This window comes from Quercus robur, chromosome 4 (assembly GCF_932294415.1).
Source record: "Quercus robur chromosome 4, dhQueRobu3.1, whole genome shotgun sequence".
Classification (NCBI taxonomy): domain Eukaryota; kingdom Viridiplantae; phylum Streptophyta; class Magnoliopsida; order Fagales; family Fagaceae; genus Quercus; species Quercus robur.
In genome coordinates, this window is record NC_065537.1 from 16424862 (window position 1) to 16443940 (window position 19079).

The 19079-nt window shown below is 35.0% G+C and overlaps 2 protein-coding genes across 4 annotated transcripts; one reads left to right on the top strand and one right to left on the bottom strand.

The window, feature by feature from the left end:
• Positions 1 to 1950: 1950 nt before the first annotated feature.
• On the bottom strand, positions 1951 to 3472 carry LOC126720701 (protein WHAT'S THIS FACTOR 1 homolog, chloroplastic). Its single transcript, XM_050423459.1, has one exon. It carries the CDS (start codon positions 3241 to 3243, stop codon positions 2053 to 2055), a length of 1191 nt encoding a protein of 396 aa, XP_050279416.1. The 5' UTR covers positions 3244 to 3472; the 3' UTR covers positions 1951 to 2052.
• Positions 3473 to 13658: 10186 nt separating this feature from the next.
• LOC126720703 (DNA polymerase zeta processivity subunit) lies at positions 13659 to 17431 on the top strand. 3 transcript variants are annotated; one of them, XM_050423460.1, is made up of 6 exons: positions 13659 to 13824; positions 14907 to 15069; positions 15182 to 15262; positions 15451 to 15563; positions 16617 to 16806; positions 17091 to 17431. In XM_050423460.1, exons 2-6 carry the CDS (start codon positions 15039 to 15041, stop codon positions 17288 to 17290), a joined length of 615 nt encoding a protein of 204 aa, XP_050279417.1. In that variant the 5' UTR covers positions 13659 to 13824; positions 14907 to 15038; the 3' UTR covers positions 17291 to 17431. The 3 variants fall into 3 exon arrangements, with proteins under 3 accessions (XP_050279417.1, XP_050279419.1, XP_050279418.1); XM_050423462.1 differs by having other exon boundaries at positions 13703 to 13824; positions 14882 to 15069; XM_050423461.1 differs by having other exon boundaries at positions 13704 to 13824; positions 14842 to 15069.
• Positions 17432 to 19079: the final 1648 nt, after the last annotated feature.

Below are 19079 nucleotides of genomic sequence, written 5' to 3' on the forward strand. Positions count from 1 at the left end.
AACGAGTAATAGCCCAATAGCTAGGGAGTGAGCCACACCATTAGCATTCCTACTAACCCAATCAAACATACATGCAGGAGGCTGGAGCCACATAATAGCCTCGAGGATGGAAGACATTTCCCAGCTTGGACTTTGCCTCCTTTCTTAAAACATCCATGCACATCTTGGATTCCCCTTCCATTGTCAGCTCCCTAACACCCTTTTCTTTGGAAAATTGGAATCCTCTTTGGTCACTCTTTAAGAATACGGCCTTCCCAGTCTCGCAAAACAGTTGGCTATACATGCCTGCTTTGAATTGAGAGTGACATCACAGTTCATCTTGAACTTAATGCAGGAGGTTTTTGTCAGCTCCATAGTTGCCTGAGTAGAGATCCTGTCTGAGCTTAGCAAAGCTTTCAAAATTCTGCATTACTCTGGCAGGAAGCTTCATTGTTAAAACTTCAGTGGAATTAGATCAAGTTAAGTTCCTTAGCTTCAGTAATTAATCTATAACCACAGCAGCAAATAATGGCAACTGGTTTGTTACTCTGCCATCCAGGACTTGAGCTGGGGGAGCAACTACCAACATTATCAGATAAATACTTAAATTCACATTAATTGCATCAATACAAAAGGCACCAACCTAATCCAAACCACGCTACTCTAGCGAAGTCACATTCCAAACCACATAAAGTGCAGCTATTGTCCACCAAACACCATAATCTATTGATTTGATTTAGGTTTTGTTGGATATATTTGTGCCCCAAACACGAACAAGAAAAAAAAACACTTCACATCTTTGGCAAAAACAGATGGCACAGATATAGAACCATCTGGTCAACCCCTCCATTTCATTCATTTCATTTGGTTGTCTCTGGCTTTCTAAGCTAATCTAAGACAGAGGATTGGACTGTTTCATGAATTTCATTCATATCCTCACAACATCCCTCTAGCACCTTACATCTCTTAAAGAAATGGGACAGATGATATACATCAAAGCTTTTCTATTTTTTAGATAAGAAAATATTTTCTTATTTTTACACAAAAAAGAAAAGGTATAAATTCTTTTACATCATAGAAACAAATTTGGGGAGGGGGGAGGGGGAAGCCATTTAATGGACCAAAGTCACTGCCTTTGAAGCACTTATAGATATGGGAGATGGCTTTCACACAAATATGTTGATAATGAAAATAAGATGTGAATTTTAAAGGGATACATCAATATGTATATGATCATATTTTTTTAATTAAATTGCAATTTTATTAAATTTTCCAGAACATGTTGGATAGGTCTCTGAAATTGATAACTAACTTAAAGAAATAAATTCAAATTTTGGACATTTAAGAGATAGTGGATAAGAGGAAGAAGCAGAGAGTAGCAATGGACTACGTACTCAACAGATATTGCTCTTGAAATTCACTCATGCACTACATATAACTCAATAGCGTCTAACCATGGATTCCCAACCAAATTCAACATGAGGTAAACAACCAGAAGATGCAGTTTAATTAAGGATAATACAGAAGAGAGGGGGGCCAATAATTGGAAGCAGTTATAAGCCTCAAGAAGAATAGAAATGAAGGTACAAAAGCCTAAACATAGAGATCTATAGATCCCAGTCAGGCAGTCACCATAATACTAAAACTCATGTTGATCAAAATACTTGCATAGATAACCTTGACTAAAAATATTGCTTGTACGAGTTCAACCACAATACCCATTTAATGATTGACAAAGAGGTAAAAAATGATCTATTGTAAGTATGATTTTTAAACAGAACTTCCAGTAATTCACCAATGCTCAGACACAACTGTGGATATCAAAAGCAAAATGATATAAAAATATGCTTACATATACGGAAACTGCATACTTATACACACAGATATCAAGCCCTGGCAATAAAATGAATCAACGCAAATAAGTTTGATTGTTGGGGTAGATCAAAACCAGTTAGCTAGACCAAAATCATGAACTGTAAAATGACTGACTTAATTATGGCATTAAAGCAAGTCTCACAAGCATAGTCCATATCTACCAGCATTACACAGAATCTCTCTCAGCAAAGCAAATTCTCAGGTAACAACTTGTGAAGAAGGCATCTCGCCGTTCAAATTGATCTCTCTTCTACCACTAAGTGATATGAATTTGTCATAAAATAACAACAAAGGACATTTATCTATCAAATTTGAACCATCGTAAGCTTCTTTGAGAAAAACAGTGCTTTTTGCACCTTTATTAGTAATGTAGAACATACCATGATGCCTTATCAAGCAAAGCAATAATCGAGATGGTAACAGATACTCAGAATGAAATGCATCCAATTGTGCAGATGTCATTCTCTTCTCCATAGTCAAACTGAGAAGCTCATGGAGGACTGCCACCACCCGTTTTCGGGCTTTTGGATCCTTAGCTTCAAATCTCCTTGCATTTAAGTATGGAGAAGGGAAATCCATTTTCTGCCACCTCTCAATTTCCTCAAGATAACTCTTGTTAGGCCTAAAGCCTACAGGAAAACTCAATCTAAATGCATTCGGACCTCGATAGTTACCATCTTTCGAGATTCTAACCTGCTTCCGACTCCCATTAAAGTCCGGAATCCCATCCTGTGCTGCTCTTTCCTCACGGGCAGTGACTGTCAATGAAGAGTCCCAATTTTCCAGATTAAGATAAGCCTTCCCATTGACATCCTTCACAGAAAAGTATTCCGGGTACTTTGGAATCAATGACTCCTTAAAGTCATTTGGCAAACCCAATTCAGATTCAATGAATTCTATCTTTTCAAGTGGTACTCTACAATCAACTGATAACATTAACAACTTCCTCAAATTTTTAACCAGAATCGGTTCCATCAAGTTCCTAGCTTCACCTTCTTCACTGGCAATCTTTTGGGCCTTATCAGTGAGCCTAACAGAAGGGGGTGTTCTGTTTGTACTGCCACCCCCTTCAACACAAAATATAGCAGGGTACTTCTCAATGACAGCCATGAAATTCCATTTCTGAACAAACCCAACTTCTTTTTCAAGGTCCCTGAGAAAGAGAGACTGCTGTTTCTGGGATTGGATGATGGACTTGAGCTGAAGGATCAAAGATGGTTTCTTTTGCAAGTCCATGACTCTGTCAAGTTCATGGACCCTGTGGTATATTTTCTTCTTGGGTCTTCTTCCTCCACTTGATTTGTGCCTCACTGGAACCCATGTCTTAGAACCAGTTTTTGAACATTTGAGAAGCTTGTTTAAGCTCAAGAACATGAATGTCCCCTGCATTTCCGAATAAGAACAAAGAGGTGTCTCTGGGACCAATCGTCGAACAGTTGGAGTGCAGGGTCTTTTAAGGGTCACATGTAGAGCTCCATTCTTTGGAGGTTGAAATTGACATAGAAATAGAAGAGTTTATCTGATATCTGAAAAGTTTCTTCGAAATCACAACTCTCTCAGACCTCATCGGACCTCAGACCTTAGTTTGGGAATTTATAAGCCGTGTCTTTTTTTTTACTTTTTCCCGTAATATATTTTGGACTTTTTTTTAATTGATTTTCTAAGGTAAAAACAAACTGATTTTCTGCTATTTTTTTAATTAAAAACTAAAAATCCATGAATTTTGAAATTTAGTCTAATTGATTCTAACATTTAATTTTCGTCTTCTTACATTTCATTTTTATATTAAAAAACTTATTTTAGAATAAATTGTAATAAAAAACTATTTAAATTAAAATTTGATTAAAGATCTTTTTTTTAATGCTTCTTCTCAAATGATGAAGTCACTTATGGATGTTTTTGATGGAGATTTTTGGAATTGAAATCCCCTATCTCCCAAATTATTTCATGAATTTTGAAATTTAGTTTAATTGATTCTAACATTTAATTTTCGTCTTCTTACATTTCATTTTTATATTAAAAAACTTATTTTTAGAATAAATTGTAATAAAAAACTATTTAAATTAAAATTTGATTAAAGATCTTTTTTTTAATGCTTCTTCTCAAATGATGAAGTCACTTATGGATGGTTTTGATGGAGATTTTTGGAATTGAAATTCCCTATCTCCCAAATTATCGAAAGGAATAAAGTTAAAGTGACTTTTATCCTTTTCTCCAAAAAAAAAAAAAAAAAAAAAAAAAAAAAGTGACTTTTATCCCTAAAGTGGGAGTGATTTTGCATTTTATCCCTAAAAAAAAAATGTAAAAAGTTATAATTGTATCTAAAAAAAATAAAGTTTTAAAAAGATTTACATAAGCCAAATAAGCTTAATATTTTATATCCTGTTAAGATTTGCATGAGATTATCACCGCACACTCTTGGTGCGATGGTCACTCTATAAGTATAAATGCTTGTGGGGTGTGGGGTGTGAGGACAAGGGCCGGGGTTTAAGTCTCCAGGAGGGAGCTTCACACACATATACATATAGATTAAACTAGAGTAGAATTTCTATCTTGTATAAAAAAAATAATAAATAAAGGATTTGCATGAGATTACTATTTGAGAATAATATTAACTTATTAGCATTGCTTGGTCTCATTTACAAGGAGAACTAAAGAACGAATCTTCCTTCAACGCTTGTTATAATAAATAGATTATTAAAATAAAAAATTGAAGGTCATGCCCAATAACTTTTTTAGGTGTGTGGGAAAATTTACTAGAACAATTCCTCTTATAGGGTTTACAACAATTATATCTAAAAAGTAAAGAGGATTGAAATTCCAAATTAACCTACGTGCATTTGAAGGTCATGCCCAATGAAAGCAATGAAGTCAGCTACTTTATTTGCTTTTCCATCAATATAATTTAGTAATTTACCTATAGACTTCCAGCAATCAGAAATTATGATGACTCTTTTCTAAGGCATGGTAATTTTGTGCATAATTGAATAGATGAATCTTTATTCTTTATTGATAACGTTATTTAAAAGCTATAAAATTTTTCGCCAAAGGCCTTGTTGTTGAAGTGGGCCCGTGTGTGGCTTGAATTGCCACAAGCCCAAGTCAGTCTAACCTAAGTCAGTCTAACCTTAGCTGACCGAATCCTATTTGTAATAGGAACCTCTTCAGCCGACTTTGACATATATATATATATATATATATATATATATATTAGGTTTGAGATTTAGTGAAGCTATAAGAGAGAAATTCCAATTAACCTAGTGTGCAGCCGCATGAGAGAAAATAGAGAAAAGAGAGGCAGCCAGCTTCTATTCTTATTTTTCCTGTGAGAGAGTGCTAGGGTGTAATTGGGAATTGGGTTTCTTGAGAGTGTTCTTGTACACTATTGTATTTTCCTTGATAATAGTGAAATCCCTGCAACTCCGTAGATGTAGGCAAATTGCCGAACCACGTAAATATTGTCTTGTGCGTGTGATTGTTTTCTTTGGCATGTGTTTTCTCTATTTGTTTTGTTTCTTACAGGTTGGGATTTTGGTTAAATTCCTTACAACTGGTATCAGAGCCTAGGGTTAGGTTTGAGTGGGAGCAATGGCAGAGGAAGCCGGAAAGGCGTCTGGAATAGAAAAGTTCGATGGCACAGACTTTGGATTTTGGAGGATGCAAATCGAGGATTACCTTTATGGGAGGAAGTTGCATCTACCGCTTCTAGGGGAAAAACCTGAGGCTGTGAAAGCTGAGGAATGGGCTCTTCTTGATAGACAGGTATTTTGAGTTATTAGGTTAACTCTGTCTAGGTCTGTTGCACACAATGTTGTAAAGGAGAAGACCACAACAGATTTAATGAAGGCTTTGTTCGGTATGTATGAAAAGCCGTCAACAAATAACAAGGTGCATCTGATGAAGAAATTGTTCAATTTGAAGATGGCAGAGAATGCATCAGTAGCACAACATCTGAATGAATTTAATACTATCACAAATCAATTGTCGTCTGTAGAAATTGATTTTGATGATGAGATTCGTGCTCTGATCGTCTTGACTTTTTTGCCAAATAGTTGGGAGGTAATGAGGATGGCAGTAAGCAATTCTACAGGAAAAAAAAAGCTGAAGTACAATGACATACGAGATTTAATTCTGGCTGAGGAGATTCGCAAAAGAGATGCAGGCGAAACCTCAGGATCTGGTTCTGCCCTAAACCTTAAGACAAGAGGTAGAGGTAATGACAGAAATTCAAACCGAGGCAGATCAAAATCCAAAAATTCTAATCGGAATAGAAGCAAATCTAGATCAGGCCAACAAGTATAATGCTGGAACTGTGGGAAAACAGGTCACTTTAGGAATCAATGCAAAAGTTCTAAGAAGAAGAATGGAGATGATTCTGCTAATGCTGTAACAGAAGAGGTACAGGATGCATTACTTCTTGTAGTAAACAGTCCACTTGATAATTGGGTTTTGGATTCAGGAGCTTCGTTTCATACCACTCCACACCGAGAAATCATACAGAATTATATTACAGGTGATTTTGATAAAGTGTATTTGGCTGATGGTTCAGCCTTGGATGTTGTAGGTATGGGAAACGTCTGGATATTGTTGTCCAATGGATCTGTTTGGTTACTGGAGAAAGTTCGACATATTCCTGACCTAAGGAGGAATCTGATTTCTGTTGGATAACTTAATGATGAAGGGCATACAATACTATTTGTTGGTGGTACTTTGAAGGTTACAAAGGGAGCTAGGGTATTGGCTCGTGGAAAGAAAACCGGTACTCTGACATGACCTTAAGTCCAAGAGACACAATTGTAGTTGCTGATGCAAGTACTGATACAAGCCTATGGCACCACAGACTTGGTCACATGAGTGAGAAAGGGATGAAGATGCTGCTGTCAAAAGGAAAACTACCAGAATTGAAGTCCATTGATTTTGACATGTGTGAAAGTTGCATCTTAGGAAAGCAGAAAAAGGTGAACTTCTTGAAAACTGGCAAGACACCGAAGGCTGAAAAATTGGAATTAGTACATACTGATTTGTGGGGGCCTTCTCCGGTTGCATCCCTTGGAGGTTCAAGGTACTACATCACTTTCATTGATGACTCAAGCAGAAAGGTATGAGTTTATTTTCTGAAAAATAAATCTGATGTATTTGAAACTTTTAAGAAGTGGAAGGCCATGGTTGAGACAGAAACAAGTTTGAAAGTAAAATGTTTGAGGTCGGATAATGGAGGAGAGTACATAGATGGAGGGTTCAGTGAGTATTGTGCTGCATAGGGAATTAGGATGGAGAAGACCATTCCTGGGACACCACAACAGAATGGTGTGGCTAAGCGCATGAACAGAACTCTCAATGAGCGTGCCAGGAGTATGAGGTTGCATGTTGGATTACCAAAAACTTTTTGGGCTGATGCTGTTAGCACTGCAGCTTACCTGATAAACCGAGGACCATCAGTTCCCATGGAGTTCAAACTTCCTGAAGAGGTTTGGAGTGGTAAAGAGGTAAAGTTTTCACATTTAAAAGTTTTTGGTTGTGTTTCTTATGTTCATATTGATTCTGATGCTCGTAGTAAACTTGATGCAAAGTTTAAAATATGTTTTTTCATTGGCTATGGTGATGAGAAATTTGGCTATAGGTTTTGGGATGAACAAAACAGGAAAATCATCAGAAGTAGAAATGTGATATTTAATGAACAGGTTATGTACAAGGACATGTCAACTGTAGTGTCAGATGTCACAGAGATAGATCAAAAGAAATCTGAGTTTGTCAACTTAGATGAATTGACTGAAAGTACTGTCCAGAAAAGGGGTGAAGAAGATAAGGAGAATGTAAATTCACAGGTAGATCTGAGTACACCTGTAACTGAAGTCCGCAGATCTTCTAGGAATATTAGACCTCCATAGCGTTATTCACCCACTCTAAATTACCTCATGTTGACTGATGGTGGTGAGCTAGAATGTTATGATGAAACCTTGCAAGATGAGAATTCAAGCAAGTGGGAGTTAGCCATGAAGGATGAGATGGATTCCTTGTTGGGGAATCAGACATGAGAACTGACTGAATTGCCAGTAGGAAAGAAGGCTTTGCACAACAAGTGGGTATACAGAATAAAGAATGAGCATGATGGTAGCAAACGTTACAAGGCCAGATTAGTTGTTAAAGGGTTCCAGCAGAAGGAGGGCATTGACTACATAGAGATATTTTCTCCAGTTGTGAAGATGTCAACAATCAGACTGGTACTTGGAATGGTGGCTGCAGAAAACTTACATCTTGAGCAGTTAGATGTGAAGACGGCGTTCCTTCATGGTGACTTGGAGGAAGACCTTTACATGATTCAGCCAGAAGGGTTCATTGCTCAAGGACAAGAGAATCTAGTCTGCAAACTGAAAAAGAGCTTGTATGGCCTAAAACAAGCTCCTAGACAGTGGTACAAGAAATTTGATAGTTTTATGCATAGAATTGAATTCAAGAGATGTGAAACTGATCACTGTTGTTATGTTAAGTCTTTTGACAATTCTTACATTATATTACTGTTGTATGTGGATGATATGCTTATTGCAAGGTCTAGCATTAAGGAGATTAATAATCTGAAGAAGCAATTGTCCAAACAGTTTGCAATGAAGGATTTGGGAGCTGCAAAGCAAATCCTTGGTATGAGAATTATTAGAGACAAGGCTAATGATACATTGAAACTTTCACAGTCAGAGTATGTGAAGAAAGTTCTCAGCAAGTTCAACACGAATGAAGCTAAACCAGTAAGCACACCCTTGGGTAGTCATTTCAAACTAAGTAAAGAACAGTCACCGAAGACAGAAGTAGAAAGGGACCATATGAGCAAGGTGCCTTATGCCTCAGCTATTGGCAGCTTGATGCATGCTATGGTGTGTACAAGGCCAGACATTGCACATGCAGTGGGAGTCGTGAGCAGATTCATGAGTAGGCCTGGAAAGCAGCATTGGGAGGTAGTCAAGTGGATTCTGAGATATCTGAAGGGTTCATCAGATACATGTCTTTGCTTCATAGGTGCAAGTTTGAAACTGCAAGGTTATGTAGATGCTGATTTTGCTGGTGATATTGATAGTAGAAAGAGTACTACTATGTTTGTTTTTACTTTGGGTGGTACAGCTATATCATGGGCTTCAAATCTGCAAAAGATTATCACTTTGTCTACTACAGAAGCTGAGTATGTTGCAGCAACTGAAGCTGGAAAGGAGATGATTTGGCTACATGGTTTCTTAGATGAATTGGGTAAGAAGCAGGATATGAGCATTCTACACAGTGACAGTCAGAGTGCAATCTTTCTTGCTAAAAATTCGGCTTTTCATTTAAAGTCGAAGCACATACAGACAAAATACCACTTTATCCGTTATCTTGTTGAAGATAAGCTGGTAATACTTAAGAAGATTTGTGGATCTAAGAACCCGGCAGACATGTTGACTAAAGGTGTCACTATTGAGAAGTTGAAGCTGTGCGCAGCTTCAATTGGCCTTTTAGCTTGAGGACAGGAGGATGAGTTGCAGGGATGAGGGATTGTGTTATGGAGGATTGTGGTTGATGTTTGCAGCTTGTCTAAGGTGGAGCTGATGGAGGAGTTTGCTAGTGTAACTTGATCAATTCAAGCCAAGGTGGAGATTTGTTGAAGTGGGCCCGTGTGTGGCTTGAATTGCCACAAGCCCAAGTCAGTCTAACCTTAGTTGACCGAATCCTATTTGTAATAGGAACCTCTTCAGCCAACTTTGACATATATATATATATATATATATATAAATATATATATTAGGTTTGAGATTTAGTAAAGCTATAAGAGAGAAATTCCAATTAACTTAGTGTGCAGTCGCATGAGAGAAAATAGAGAAAAGAGAGGCAGCCAGCTTCTATTCTTATTTTTTCTGTGAGAGAGTGCTAGGGTGTAATTGGGAATTGGGTTTCTTGAGAGTGTTCTTGTGCACTATTGTATTTTCCCTGATAATAGTGAAATCCCTGCAACTCCGTGGACGTAGGCAAATTGCCGAACCACGTAAATATTGTCTTGTGCATGTGATTGTTTTCTTTGGCGTGTGTTTACTCTATTTGTTTTGTTTCTCACAGGTTGGGATTTTGGTTAAATTCCCTACACTTGTAACTGAATTGGCGTCTCTCCATGCACAAAGTGCTTGGGGGTCTAGGGGGGAAAGAGTTCGAGCTGCGGGGTTAATAGCATGTTGTAATTATTTCTCAAAAAAAAAAAAAAAAACTATAAAACTTTTCCAAAAGTCATTATTTATTTAGATATACCAAAAGTCATTATTAAAAGAGTATCTCTTTCTCTAATGAAAACTATATATTGACGGGTGAAAATAAAGTTTATAGGAATAAAAAAAAAAAAAAAAGTTCCGACATTTATTTCTTTTGTCAATTAAGTGCATCACATTTATTGTTACGTCGGTTTGTAAACTTTGTGTAGTAAAATTTGAAATATTTTTAATAATATCCTTTATTTTGAAGTTATTCGACATCCTATGCTTTGCAAAGGAATTAGGCAGTATAAATTGTGCCTTTGTTAGCATTCAAACTCTTATCAAGGAAGTCAATACCGTATTGGAGGTTGTATCGATTTGGCTAGTGGTACGATATATTTTGGGTATCAGTCAATACCGGTGTACTGTTTCGGGTTTACCGCTATATATATTATTTGTATATTTATTAGTCAAATTTTATAAATACAAAAGTTTACCATAAAATATTACATCAATTCAAAACAAATTATTCATGGTTTTAGATTTTAACATCAATTAAAAGAACAAAAAAACACAATATAAAAAATAAAAAGCTTAATTGTTCATTACATACTAAGAAAACAAATAATACTAATAAGTTACAATATTTACAATAAACAACAAGCGAAGGAATGAATTAACGCCAAAAAAAAAAAAAAAAAGAAAAAAAAAAGAGAAAAAAAAAAGAGAAAAAAAAAAGGAAGAAAAAAAAAGATGGACACATGATGGCTCTAACATAGCAAAAGATATACAGTAAGTGCATTAAATTGCCACACCACTTCCACCTAACCATCTGATATCATTGACTAAATATTAGATAAGGAAATTTGAAAGACACAAAACTGAAAGCACACAGTTGTAATGCATTAGCAGTGAAGAAACCAAAGCCGTAGGAAAAAAGAAGAAGAAGAAGGAGAATAAAGAAGTTGCAGTGGCAGCTACAATGGAGAAGAATGAGATCTAAATTAGAAAAGGGTATAAAAGGGAAAGAAATGAAAGATTTGGAACACATATCTCAGTCATTAGGCACCAAGTTAGTGAGTCATAGACCCATTTTTCTCATCTTCTTCTTCCTTTTCTTTTTCTTTTTTCTTCTTGTTTGTACCGGTCCAAAACATCTTTATCGACGAAACAGTCGGATTTTGCCGGTATGGCCGATGTTTTTCAAATTTAAAACAAGGGATCAACCTGTACCGATGCACTGACTAGTATAGTATATACTATATACCGGCCGGTACGGTACGGAATTGACTTCCTTGACTCTCACACAGCCTTTAAATATTTTAAGAGAGTTATGCTAAAAATTATTGTTTAGAGGCTTGTGCTAATAAAAATGGTGTTTATCGTACTTATGCCTATTGTAGTGCAAACCAACCCTCTTATAATTATAACCTTTTTCCATCCCTCTTCAGTTTTACCTTACCTTCTCTCTCACCCTCAACAAGATTCAACTCCTGTGCTACCATGTTTTCAATGGATTTGTAACACACACAAAGTGCCTCAAAAAATGCTTCTATATAACGCTTGTATAAAGGCTGTAATATGCATTGCCATAAGTATTACAAACACCCCTAAAAGAAACAAGAATATTGATTTTGGTAGTAAATTTTAACACACACACACTCTCTCTCTCTCTCTCTCTCTCTCTCTCTCTCTCTCTCTCTCTCTCTCTCTCCAAATTGGGGATAAATTACAAATAAAAAAAATTTGTATAAGTGGGTTGTACAATCTTTCCCCTACTCTTTATTTAAATTATTTTGTTACATTGCAATGAGTTTTCATGCTTTCACCTGCCAAAAAACCAAAATCATTTACTCACCTCCTAAAGCTACCATGTAATTATTTATTTATTTATTTTTTGGGGATAAATTCTAACTTATATACTGGTAGTTAATTAGTTATGAATGAGATTGTGACTTATTTCAGCTTATGGGTTTCGTAATGTATGTTACTCTGATTCCCATTGTTCTGGCCCATGTTTTGCTTGTTTATTTCTTAAATTTGGTTTTATTTTGATAACTGCATCTCAAAAAAAAAAAAAAAAAATAGTGGATTAATTGCACATTGAAAAATGAGTGTGAGTTAAAGAGGTTTAAAGTCTATACTATGTATTCAAGAGTTAAGCTCTTTTGAATATACATTACTATCAGTTTCTTTAAGACATTCTCTCCTCTTTCTGTGTGTTTTTAATAATAAAATTATTGTTTCTTAATATTAATACATTAAGATGCATTTATTTATTAACAAAAACAAAAGACACAAAATACTATTAGTTTTTATTTGCTAATTTATTTTTGCTTTGTTTTTTAATAAAATTTATTATGTTTTGGGTTGAAAATTTACATGAATTTAGGCTGGACTGGGTTAAGTTGGGCCGATGGTTTTGGAGGTAAGAAGGCCACGGTACACGAAAGAGGTGCCTAAATATACATATTTTTGGGCTTTACCTATTATTATTTTGGGCTTACACCTATTATATATAAAATATACTTATCGTTACTTTTTTCAGAAGGCCTGGGGGCGGGCCCCTCTGGGTCCGTACTCTCAGTTAATTTTCAAACAAAAAGTAACTACTAGCTAAATGGAATGTACAAGCAAAATGCTTCAAATTAATTAATTTATTATTATTTATTTTAAATGAGGTATGTTTGGAACATAGGGAAATGAAAGGAGAAAGAAGGGGGATTACATAGAAAGATTACTGAAATATTCTAAAATTTAGTGCATTCTGATTAGCTTTCCAAATTTGACAGTATATATATATATATATATATATATATATATACATTTAAAGTCAAGCAGTGGCTTATTGAACGCCACATCACAATTCTTTCATTTTTGGGTATAGTTGTTCACGAAATGTGGCATGGGACATTTAACAATTTAGTATTTTCTGTACATATCAATGGTGGGTATCTTGACTCTTGCCATCTAAGTAAGAGGACAAATCAATTTAGTATATTCTATACATATCTCCTCACTTTTTTTTTTAAGAATTATTATGTTTATAACATTTTCCCAATAAATTATAAGTAGTAATTGTTATTGGTTCTAATTTGAATCACTAAAGTTACTTTTCTTTTTCATTAATAACAATCCATAACAATCTGTCACTTAAAATTTATTGTAAAAGTATTGTAAAAATATTATGGGTATAATATTTCTTTACTTTTTTCTATCTCTTACTACTTTCACAATTGTCTTTCTGATTTTTCATTATCTTTACCTCATTAATGTCATGTCACTTCATTAGAAATGATAACGTGTCTCCAACTCATTTTGACCTTGACTTATCCCACTCTAACCTTACGTAAAATTTTTTTTTTTTTTTTTTGTCTCAAATAGGGAATAAAGCGAAAAAATATATACTTCTCATGTGAGAGGAGGGAGTGATGATCTTGGACTTTACAATAATTACTCACCACTCATGGAGCAGTGTGATTAATAAGCTGTCCTGTACTCCTGTCCCATTGCTATCTTTAGCTCCGGATTTTATTTTTTAAGAAAAAAAAAAATCCGGATGTTAATTGTAATCTTAAATTAAAAAATAAAAATAAAAAACCTCAAAAATAAAAAATTTGAACTCTTTTAAGGGTAAACGCGAAAAGAAAAGACGTGTTCTTGGCATCGCGTTTTTATTTGGAAATACGTTTCTAAAAACGCCAAAACCCCCCCACACAGTTATCTCCTCTGTTCATTCTTCTCTATCGTGCCACTGCTAAAATCTCAGGTAACCCATCTACATAGTACCTTTTATGTTATTCATTTTTTGGCTACAACTCACATATTTTCATACAATGATAAACTTATTATGTTGAATAACTGAGACTTGGTTCAATTCTTGGAGAACAGTAATGAATATTTTAGATATGTTAGAATTAGATTGAACCCAAGTCACTAACTCTTCAAAAAGTTTCTCATATAATCAAAGATGAAAAAGAAAAATTATCAAAATGTTGTTTTGGCATATGGGTTTTTAGTTTTCAGTTGAACCCAGACAAAATCTGCCAAAAAGGATTGAATCTGCCATTGATTTGAGACTCATTTTTGCTATTCACCAATGTTTTCTTTTTGGTCATTAATGTGAGATTCTTGACCTAGGTAAAACTTAGGTACAGTTTCTTAGGTGTTGTTGGGCTTTTTTTGCATCTTAGGCTAATTTCCTAAACATATTAGTAATGTGGTCGATTTTGAAACATTTTTATTATGTGAGAAATTAGCCTAATGGGCAAAAAAAGCTGTGTTGTTGTACCTAATGGTTGTATTGTTACATTGGTCAATATAGTTATGTGGTTTATTTCAATTGGGGAACCTAAGTAACTGTATCTAAGTTTTGTCATTTTGATTATACATTATAGTATATACTTTTATCAACATCCTTAAAATTCACCAATGCAACTTCACCTCTGCCCATAATACAAACCCGTTAAGGTCAGGTTAGAACTTAGACGTGCGTTAGCTCTTTTTTCTTGGCTATATAATTTGGTAGGTATAGTGTTATGGTTCCAATAATTTTGAGCTGCAAACTATGTTTAACATAAAAGGTGTGTTATCTATCTGCAATGGGCAACTGCATATAGGTAGATTTTTCTTTTTGGAGGTAAGAGCTTATTGAATGTATGTATGCACGTATAGGTCTCTCTAGATTGATGTGGCTCAGTCATTACAGGGCTACAAGAATATATTTGTATCCCTAATTTTGTAATACTTTGTAGTTCATCTTTGTATCTTTATTTATTTTACCTAGAATAATAAGCACAACTATGATGTATGGTTCTCAAATTGAGAGTTGGTGAAAATTTGAAACATAAGTGCAAGACAATCATCAGAAGGGCTGCAACTGGCAAGCATTTCCAAACCCAAAAATAGAGAGTCAGATAACCAAATTGGAGCAGCACAGAAATTGCAGCTTACAGAGATGCATACATAGTATTTATTAGTGTTATGGATCGGAAAGATAACCAATCTCCTCAAGGTTTTAACTTTATTACTTCCTTTTCTCTTATACCTTTTTTTCCTTTTAAATTGAAAAAAAGAAAAAAGAAAATAGAAAAAAGAAACTGAGTGTGAGTGAAAATTAATGGCAGGTGAAGCAGCTCGGATTTTGGTTGAATTCTTGGAAGTGGCGATCACTTCTATTGTTTTCCTCAAAGGGGTTTACCCTTCTGGTTAGTTTCTCTTTAAACCCTTCTCTCTCTCTCTCTCTCTCTCTGTCTCTCTCTGTTTGGTTGCCTATAAAATTTATATGCATCAAAGCAGGAGGAAAAGAAAGAAAAGAAGAAGTGCATTTCTGATATTGTGTTATCTATATATACCTACTTGATGAATTGGGTGATGGTGAATTTGTGGGTGAAAGGTGCATTTGAGAGGAGGAGGTATATGAATTTGGTGGTTCAGAGGGCTCGCCACCCTCAGCTCAGAGATTATATACATTCTGCTGTCTTTGGTCTTCTTCCTTTTATCCAAAAGGTTGGTTTTGGATTTAGTTATAAATAATATTTAAATTGATGATGCTAAATCTATAAAATGAGTTCCCCGCCCCCCCCCCCCCCCCCCCTTCCTTTTTCGGTCAATGCAATTTCTAATGTTCTATGTAGATAAAGGATCTTTTTAGTGTATGCTATTAGTCACGGTGATGTTTTTATTTTTGTAATGTAAAAATAATATTACAAATGCTATGGAAAACAATTGCAAATACTTTTTCTTTTTGATTGGATAGTCATCCTCAAATTCATGATGCTTTGTTAAGTTTGTAACCAATAACTTCTGAAAGGTTTGAGTGGTTGGCATGGTAAATTTGTTATTTTCCTTCTCAATTTGTTGTAAGTTAAATAAAATACTTGTCCTATATTAGTAGAGGCTATACTCAGGTGTTAAAGTGGGCTTACGTATTGGAGAATTTCACTGCTTGGCTTGTATTGAAAGAATTCACATGTTATATTTAAGTAAGGAGGAAACATTAGGTTATGTCTAGCTGACCATATTGGTTTTAGTTAACTTTGAAAGATTGATCATATATTGTGCTTTAATTTCAGAATGATTCTCTATTGCCATTTGGGTGATTATTAACCATTAAAGTGTTACAAAACATAGACCCAAATGTTGATAGTTTGAATGGAAATAAGTAGTGGGGGGGATCAATAGAAGAAAAGAAAAATTGAATGGTAAATTGGGTAATTTCTACTGTCGGAGTCACCCTTCTTCTTGTATAGAATCTCTGGTATTGTCTAATTATATCCGTTAGTTAAAGATAAGATTTGCTTCTCTCATAATTTCTTTAACCAACTTCTGTCATCATAATCTCCTATAATTTTTACTTGAATTAAAAATTCAAGTATCCGTAACAGAGAGGCTCCTTACTTTTGATGAATTTTTCCAATCATCATATAGGGATGTATAAAACTTGTGTTGCAATTAGTTATTTGAATTGAGTTGCCTAAATATAAATTTTAACAAAGAATATTAAGATTTTGGTTTCATGTTATGATTATCAACTGAAACAGCCTTGTCCTTCACAAATAGGGAATGGTGGAGAGAGCAGCAGTTATTTTTTTCAACACTGACGGCATCCCAGTGGAGCGTTTTGTTTTCAAGCTTGCAGTGAATCTGTCATATGGCTCAAAGGTTGAAGAAGCTGACCTGGAGTTCTCTCTTAGATCATTCTTAATCAAGCTTTCGGTCTCAGAATCTCTTACTAAGGTTCTTCCCCGCGGTAAGTGCTGAATATAGCAGTTCAGTATATTGATTCTCAGTTTAATACTTCATTCTGTATACATGTGTTACAAAATATGCCTTTTTTATTATTTTATATTATTTTGTTATGGCTTTCCATTATTTATCAAATGCCTTGGTGTTGGTTCCTATGCTTGAAGGAATTCTCAAGTATTTGCTGCATTCATGATCTATATCCTGGATTTTTTTTCCTTTTATGTTTAGAATTAAGGGTAGGTCTCTAATCTACCCCCCACCTGCACCCACACTCTTCTCTTTTGACAGACTACAGGTGGGAGATAACTGCTTACTTTCGATCCCTTCCAGAAGCTAGTGCAAACAAGGATGTGGAGCAATGGATCCCAACAGACACAAGGCAGTGGGAGCAACCTCCCCTCCTGACCCCTATTAAGTCAATGAGTAGCGAACCTCTCTGTGTACAGTTATACATAGAACATCCAAGTTTATCTGAACCAAAGCCTTAAAATGGGGAAGTATAACAACACTGTATATATGCGTATATGTACCTTTAGGCAGGTACTAACATTTTTTTTTTTTTTCAATATAATTTAGAAATATGTATACTCTGATATAGCACAAAAAATTATAAAGACTGTCCTTGTAAATCTGCTGCCAAAAAAGTAACTTTATTCTCCATTTAGCATATATTTAGTTTACAAACCACAATGATTTAGTACTTACCTTTGTTAAAAGAAAAATTTACAAAGTCAAGAGATTGCAGTTATGATGCTTGACATAGAAGTGGAAGCTGAAGGAGAGATTGAGTGTGCTTAGCCTTGGGGGAAAGCAGGAAGCAATTAAGAAGATATTACCTAGAAGGATCTAGAATCTAGTAAAGATATGGCCTTCTTATTATACCTCTTGTAAACTGGGACGTCTGTGTTTCTTTAATAGAATTTTTATAACATATCAAAAACAGTCAAAGTATAACCTATCATTCTAGTGCATATGGTATATAATAGGGGTGGAATCGGTTTGATTTGGCCGGTTTTCTTAGTGTTTGGCCGACCAAAACTGAAATTTTCGGTTTGTGAAATTCTTAACCGAAACCAATCGAAATAATTGGAAATTTTCAGTTTTGGTTTTATTTCGGTTTCAGTTGGTTTTGGTCGGTTTTTGAGATTTTCAAAACCCTAACTTTAATGACATATCGAGATTTTCAAATCCCTAACTTTAGTCACATATAAAAAAACAAAGCAATAGAGAGAGAGGTAGAGCTGTTGAAGAACAAAGAAAATCAAGAAAGCAATGGGAAGAAGGAGAGAAGAATCATATTGATTATCAAAAGAAGTAAAGAACGAAGCTGATCCACTGATGATCAAAAGAGACTAAGAGTGAAAGAAAAGGGGAAGCCAGTGGCAGAGGCAGAATTGGATTGGAGTGGAGTGTGGAGTGTGGAGGCTGTCTGAGAGTGAGAATGAAAACTGAAAAGTGTGAGTTGTGGGGTATGTAGGGTAGGGTTTCTAAAAAATGTCTTTTGTTTTTAGTTTAATTGTTTTAACTTAATTAGTTTTAGTTTAATTAGTTGATCTAATGGGTTATTGGGAGTTGGAACCAATTTAGATTAGTGTAGTTTGAAACACTTTTGAACTTAATGAAGTAGCTTTTTTGTCCACTGACTTGAAGATTTGCAACTTTGGTTGCATTATGGTACAAAAGTGACATTATGATTTGGTGATCACAAAGTCCAATGTTTTTATGTATGTTGTGGATGCTTAAACAAGTGTATAAAAGAAGAAAACTCATTTCTATTTTGTCATAAAATGGGCTGACATAGGAGCCTCGCTAGTGGTAGATCATAATGGTTTTTACACTGTTGGCTAAAAAGATATCAATGTCATCCCATAAGGGTTCACAGAAAACAATCTGTCCTCGTACTTTGAAAGAATTCATGGAACCATTTTTGAAATATATTGAATTATCCAAGTCAGCACCTGCATAGTAGTTTGCAGCATCTCCTGCCTAAATCAAGGGAAACGATTTTTTGTTGAAGTTGAAGCTATTAATGGAGAGGCCCTTCTTAGATCATTCAAAAAATTAGTATGGTATTAATAAAGAATACTGTATTGAAATGCTATCTTTTTCATGGAATAATTTCAATCGAAAGCTCACTGTGTACACTTGTCCATTGCCAAGCAAACTTGAGCAACAAATTTCCTGTCAATGGTGTTGGCGGCAACAGCTAATATCCAAGGTGCATACTCGGAGAGGGTTAATGTCTGAGGCCCTAAGTTTCCAGTCGAACTTGAAGTC

What these genes read in the sequence shown, in the direction of transcription:
- LOC126720701 (XM_050423459.1), bottom strand. Translation starts at nt 3,243, where the DNA reads ATGCAGGGGACATTCATGTTCTTGAGCTTAAACAAGCTTCTCAAATGT.
- LOC126720703 (XM_050423460.1), top strand. Translation starts at nt 15,039, where the DNA reads ATGGATCGGAAAGATAACCAATCTCCTCAAG. An exon ending in TTCTTCCTTTTATCCAAAAG is followed by an intron (nt 15,564 to 16,616) that starts GTTGGTTTTGGA and finishes CTTCACAAATAG; the next exon opens with GGAATGGTGGAGAGAGCAGC. An exon ending in TACTAAGGTTCTTCCCCGCG is followed by an intron (nt 16,807 to 17,090) that starts GTAAGTGCTGAA and finishes CTCTTTTGACAG; the next exon opens with ACTACAGGTGGGAGATAACT.